General features: G+C 52.2%; 1 protein-coding gene across 2 annotated transcripts; it reads right to left on the bottom strand.

The window, feature by feature from the left end:
* Nucleotides 1-791: 791 nt before the first annotated feature.
* LOC122392761 (thioredoxin domain-containing protein 3 homolog) lies at nucleotides 792-5,869 on the bottom strand. Of its 2 annotated transcripts, XM_043388025.1 has the most exons (10): nucleotides 5,611-5,839; nucleotides 5,113-5,265; nucleotides 4,616-4,816; nucleotides 3,980-4,191; nucleotides 3,423-3,598; nucleotides 2,894-3,099; nucleotides 2,019-2,537; nucleotides 1,539-1,695; nucleotides 1,283-1,391; nucleotides 792-1,213 (listed from the first exon to the last, which is right to left on the bottom strand). In XM_043388025.1, the coding sequence occupies exons 2-10, from the start codon at nucleotides 5,263-5,265 to the stop codon at nucleotides 1,048-1,050; spliced, it is 1,899 nt and encodes a 632-aa protein (XP_043243960.1). In that variant the 5' UTR covers nucleotides 5,611-5,839; the 3' UTR covers nucleotides 792-1,047. The 2 variants fall into 2 exon arrangements, with proteins under 2 accessions (XP_043243960.1, XP_043243959.1); XM_043388024.1 differs by having other exon boundaries at nucleotides 792-1,391; nucleotides 5,611-5,869.
* Nucleotides 5,870-6,175: the final 306 nt, after the last annotated feature.

Genomic DNA, 6,175 nt, shown 5'->3' with positions numbered 1-6,175 from the left:
TAGCCTTGGTTGGGCATGTCCCTATTATTTTTGACGCCAGCGGTCGTTTTTTTCCCGCGTGGCCATGCCAAATTTCGTGGACGACGTTCGTATAAAGTAACTTTGGTCAGCAATTTGTCTGTTCTTCAAATCTGATGTCAGATCGATGCTAATATATTTGTCTTTAGACTGGCACTGCTGTTTTTGTCAGACTGATGTCATCCTGGCTAAGAGAGGGATACCTAATGAAAATATATGCAGCAATTATGTTTCTCAAATCGTTAGTCTAAAAGCATTCTTTGTGATGATCGTTAATCGATAATAAAATACAAATCGCGTATAAAATCGTTTGCTATTATTCTGACAGGCTATACTAGTACTTACTGGCCCTGGTAGTTTGTATGCTGACTCTTGAGAAAGATACTTAAGCAAAGCATCGGACAATTTACGCATTTGACGACGATTGATGATTTACGATTTATACTTACGACTAACGGTTTTATAACGATTTTAGACAAACGATTTGTTGGAAGGTAGTTGGTGCGTTTATTTTCCTAGCATGTCCAATATCATCAACATGAGGATTAGGTAATGAGTTGAATTATAGATGACCGGAATAGCTTCGTAAAACTTGCGCCGAGTGACAGTTTTGTAACCATCCCTACGAAAAATTGCGAATATGTATCTGCTATGTTTATATGTATTTCATCAGTCATCTAGAAGATCAACTTGGATCCACTTTGTGCTCTCTCTATCAGAACCATATTGATAACAGTCGAGCCATTTTAGTTCGCGGGTTTACTTTATACCGCTTCCCTTGTATGAACTTTATTCCGACTATGTGAATGGCATTCGGATAAAAGTAAAGCTGAATGAGTTTTCCGACATCGTTGGTGACTGGTCTTGCACTGGCTACACCGCACTCGCATATACATATATCTCCGAGTAACATCGAATATACCTGATACCACTTTGAGCATGACTAGCCGTTTGGGTATTTTAAACGCCAACCAACAGTGTCACCGTTTTGGAACAACAGTGCCACCTATATCCATTCGCCAGCGCCACCTATTCCGCCGGCGTTTCCTCGGCGACGGGAGCCTCCTCAGCAGCAGGTGCATCTTCAGCGGGCGCTTCCTCAGCGGGAGTATCCTCGGGAGCCGCGTCCTGCGCCGCTGCGCCCTCCGCCTCTCCCTCGCCCTCCGCCACTGTCTCACCTCCTCCCGCTCCTCCTTCGGCCTCTCCCTCCCCTCCCTCTGCCTTTGTGTCTGCTGCTCCCTCCGGCGCCGTCTCGGCTCCTTCTCCTGGGGTTTCTCCTCCTCCGCCTCCTCCTCCTGCGCCGTCCACTAGCAGGGAGCCGATGTCCACTCCCCAGGAGGAGAAAATTAGCTGAGCGTCCTTCTCTGCCTGCTCTGTAATGCAAACAAAGGGGAACGTCGGTCACAAGGCGTGCCTCTATCCAAATAAGCACTGGCAGACAAGTATTTTTCCTTTGTGCTCCTCTCTCTTCCCAGAGATGGAAAATATGTTCGTGCTCCACCTGTCTGGTTCGCACTCACCCGGATTGTCAGAGAGGTATAGCGGATCCAGGTTGGCGATGGCCGCCAGGGCGGCGCCACCGTCGGAGGCTAAGGCCGCCGCCAGCACAGGTGTCGCCACCAGCGCCGGAAGCTGACTCTCGCCTCCCTCCAGACGCGCCACCAGCTGACCTGCCACCTGGCGGGACAATAGAGAGGTAAGAAAAGAAAAGAACCCATCTGCCTGCCACCTGGCGGGATAATAAGGAAATATCCACCTGACCTGCCTGCCAACTGGCGGTAAAATGGGGAAATGATTACCTGCCTGCCACCTGGTGGGGAAATAGTGAAATCACTACCTGTCTTCCGTCTTACGAAAGACTGGCAATCATTAACCACCAGCCAGGCTAACTGTTCGCTGTGGCCCCCACCAACTACCTCTTAAACCTCTATTCACTTTCCCCTTCCCCTTTTTCTGAACACTATTCCCGGTGCTGACCTATCCCTCACCCCGATACCTACCTCCTCTGTCATCTCTCCCACTCCCGAGTGCAGCACCGCGAACCCGGCCTCGTTCAGTTTCTCCGCCACGTCCTCTCGATCTCCAGCGAACACTGCCAGCGCCACCTGTCGGCTGGCCGGCGGAGACGGTTCGGTCGAGACGGCGGCAGGGGCCGGCTCCGGCGCCCGGTACAGCTCAGGGAAATACCTCCTCAGAGCCGCCTGCTGGCCGGGGATAGTTTCAGGGCTGAACACCGCAGGGGCCGCCTCCACGAGAAGTTCCCGTAGTTGATCTGCCAGTGCCGACTCTGGTTCTGGTGGTGGCTGGGATTCGTCCGCTTCAGGCTCTGGCTCGGGTTCCGCTGCAGCTTCGGTGTCTGGTGGAGAATCGCCCTCCTCCTGCTGCCCTCCAGCGGCCGAAGGTGGAACTACAGGTTCGGAGTCGGGTGGCGGCGCTGGTGCGTGGCCGAGGTAGAGCGTCAGCCAGCGGTAGGGATTCTGCTCGCTGAATTCGGAGTCTTTGAGCGCCAGAAGAGCACACTGCGGGAGAGAGGGGAGGGGACAGCGTTGAGCATACATAAAGGAGACAGTGCCGAGAATACAAGGGAGACAATAAAGGCGCACTGAACTGACGCATAAAGCTAGCAACAAAGTACCGAACGACACATTGAGAACTTTTTGATAAAAATTGATGTAAGCAAAATCAGCCCAAAAGATCCATCAACGATCGACGCAGAGTTCATAAGTCGTCAGTCCTAAAAGCTGCTCAAAAGTCATCGCGATGTGGCATAACGTTACGAGCTCTTGTCTAAATCCGACAGGCGACAGCCTGTCTTCGCGGTTACTCTGCACACCCTTACTCAGAATCCCCCTTCTTTGCCCCGCCATTTTCTCACCTCTCCCTCCTTCAGTTTCTCTTTGGCCGCCTCCCTCCGAGCCGCCACCTCGGGGTCCTCCTCCCCTCCCTCCTGCTGCTCTGTCTCTCCGGCCTCCTCTGCGGCGGCGCTCCCTCCCTCCGTCTCCTCTGCCGGAGGCGCCTCCTCCCCCTCTGCCGGGGCCGGGTCCTCTCCATCTACAGGAGCCGGCTCCTCTCCCTCGGCGGCTAGTGGATAGGGGAGAGGGGGGGGGGGGCACCGAGTAAGATACTGTATTTTAGGCCAAATATAGAATTACTACGGTACCGGAGAAGAGAGCAAAACGCTACTCAGTGTGATATTGTCGCAAGAATGCCGTCGTCGATAATTCGGATTTTATAAGCGATACGTTGGCTTTAATTTTCTGCGACGTTATGATTAGCGTTAAGTTTTCCAATGCCTCATAAATTACGCGTTAAATGTATCCCCTATTATGCTGCAGCTACAACATAATCAAACTCTTCTCCATCAAGCCTACCCGAAAACCCGTCACCCACTCCGCTTCACTAACCTTTCTCTCCCTCCTCCCCCTCCCCCTCCTCCTGAGCCGCCGGAGCCGGAGCCGGCGGTGGCGGTGGCGGTGGTGGGTCCACCAGGGCGTCTACTTCCTCTTCAGTCAGCTCCTTCGTCACCTCCGCGCCGATGGTGAAGCCGTGGGACTCCAGGAGGGAGAGGATCTCCTCCCGTCTGTGACAGAAGCGTAAGCGTTTAGTACCTATTGTCCTATTGCTATGGGTCACTGGGTGTATCGCAAGGACATAGAAGGGCTTTGTTGGATATGGTGATTCAACTGTTTGTTAGAGTTGAAACATGCTATAATGCTGCTGGTATGCCTGCATCATTGATTCACTACAGCACTCTTCTGTCTGTTCATCCGTCCGTCTGTGCGTGTCTGTCTTTGCTCTCATTTCTCTCTCGTTCTCTCTCTCCCTTCCTCCCCCTCTCTCTCCATCTCTCTCCCTCCCTCTCTGCTCTCTCTCTCTCTCGCTCTCTCTTTCTCTCTCTCTTCCTCCCTCTCTCTCTCCCCTCCACTCCCCTCCCTACCTCTCCCTCCTCTTGTCCACCAACCTGTCTGCGGCCGCCGGCGCCACCACCAGCACACTGTACGGTGCCAGAGCTCGAGCCACGCGCGCCTCCGACCTCAACCGTCGCGCGTTCAGAGTCTCGGCTGCCTCATCATCATCGGCACCGGCGGCGACCACTTCGGGCGGCAGCTGAACGGCCGCCGGCGCGTCGCAGACGAGAGAGATGACGGAACGCTCGGCCTCGCCCGCTAACACCTGAACGGAGGAGTGGAGGGTGGAGCGACGGGTAAAGTCAGGGGCAAGGCAAGGAAGAACAGCGCACGGAAGGACAGGGCAATGAATCTCACCGCACACTAGGAGACGCCGATTACGGCACCACAAGGTGCGGTACCGCACGGCGAGTATGTTATGGTACGGTATGGTACATCACCAAGCGATACAAAGCCTTGATATGATACGGTGCGGCATTGATATTTGACACGTCAGGGTATCCATCATATGCTTGCCAAGGATTTAGGATGATGCAAAATATTTAGTTTTAGCTATGTTATCTTTCCCATTCCCTCAACTCCTCTCGGCTAAAAGAAGTCCGCTAATGAAGGCTGTAGAGCTCCAATCTCCATCCATTTTCCATCATCTCTTCCCCACTCACACCCCTCACTCCCCTCCCCATTCACACCTTTTTCTCCTTCTCCAGTTCCTCGACTATCTTCCTGGCGAGCAGCGGCGAGTGGGCTCCCCGGAGCTGGTAAACCGGCTGGCCGGAGCCGAAGAAGATCCACAGCGGCTCGCTGCGATTGCGGAAAGTCTCCAGGGCCTCGATGTCGTCAGAACGGGCGATCACATAGTTGAGCATGTCGTCACCGAGCTCGAACTTGATCTGGGGGTGGGAGGGAAGGGAGAGAGTGAGTGAGAGAGGATGGAGGGAAGTAAAGAGATAATCATCGCCGTCATCACCAACCATACCACAATCAATATCATCTTGAGTTTCGTTCCCTGTGAACCTGACGTTTTTATTGTTTAGTTCGTTTGGTGTGGTTGTCGGATGGCTTCTAGAAGTCTCCTGTATGATACCTTCACAAGGTCATTGTCATTTGTTATTAACAAATCAAAGAACGGTGGACTAATGTTGCTTGTCTTTTGGTGCGGGGTTTAGTGACGCGTCAAGACACTGACCTTTTTCAGCATGCCAACCATGGAGGAACAGGGTCCGCACCAGTCGGGGTACACGTCGACCACGGTGAGGCCCGGCTTGGCGATCTCCTGCTCCCACTCCTCCTGGGTGCTCACCTCCGTCTGGATCTGGATCATATCGCGTTTGCGCGCCATCTGCCCACGGGAAAGAGCGGGGGCGTGCGTTGGAGCGGTGGTAACGTGAGCTGAGTGAATGGTGGGGAGAGTGAAGGATCAGGGCGAACTTATTGATGGCAATGACATCGACATATGACTATACTCCAATTGACACACATTATATGCTTAGGAATGAATACAAGCAATGACATGCCTATTGCCCATACTAACATCAACAAGGATGGAAGTCGCACTGAAACGTGGCAAAATAAAGGGAAACGGAAAGATGCACAAAGTGGATGCCATGTTTCCCGAACAGGGCAGATAGCAAATATTGATGGCAATGACAGATACCCCTAATCTGAATATATGAAGATCGCTCACCTTTGCACTAAATTGGTCCTCTGAAGACGATTAGCCGTTGCTCAACCTCATCCAACCAGCGTTGATGTCTTGTATCTTACGGTGAATCGTCACATTGATGCCTATCTCTAATTTACACCTGTATGTATCACAACCTATGTTCAACTAACAACACGCTCCAGCTGCATTGACTAATAAATCGATAAATCGCGGGCAAATTTAGTACCGACCAAATCGACATGGGCTACCAGCGACCTGCCGACCTCAACGAACCAGCTAGACTGGTTGCTATGGTAACAACTGGAACAGGGGCGCTCCACCACTGTAAATTGCGATTTTAACAGAATGGAAATGGAATGGAAATAACGAAGGAAGTTAGCAAAGCAGTGCTAGTTTTATCTTCACTTCAACATTTGCTGTAGCTGATCCTGAAGAAAGTGACTGAGTGCACAACAGGCGTTATCAATGACTGAGCCATACCATCAGTGAAATTGGATCGGTAGCGCTATCCAATAATCTCGACTGCAAAGGATCGCTATTTATCACCCTGAGACCACCTAGGATCGCTCCCTTCGACAGTTCGACA

Source organism: Amphibalanus amphitrite, unplaced genomic scaffold (assembly GCF_019059575.1).
Source record: "Amphibalanus amphitrite isolate SeventyFive unplaced genomic scaffold, NRLGWU_Aamphi_draft 000499F_arrow, whole genome shotgun sequence".
NCBI lineage: Eukaryota > Metazoa > Arthropoda > Thecostraca > Balanomorpha > Balanidae > Amphibalanus > Amphibalanus amphitrite.
The sequence above is the reverse complement of the archived record's forward strand: the minus strand, read 5'-3'. Positions and strand labels throughout refer to the sequence as shown.

Excerpts from the sequence above, each read along its gene's own strand:
- LOC122392761 (XM_043388024.1), bottom strand. The coding sequence starts at position 5,265 with ATGGCGCGCAAACGCGATATGATCCAGATCCAGACGGAGGTGAGCACC. Across the intron at positions 3,599-3,979 it reads GCGCCGGCGGCCGCAGACAG|ACGGGAGGAGATCCTCTCCC; the intron begins GTTGGTGGACAA and ends CTTCTGTCACAG. Across the intron at positions 3,100-3,422 it reads GGGGGAGGAGGGAGAGAAAG|CCGCCGAGGGAGAGGAGCCG; the intron begins GTTAGTGAAGCG and ends CCTATCCACTAG.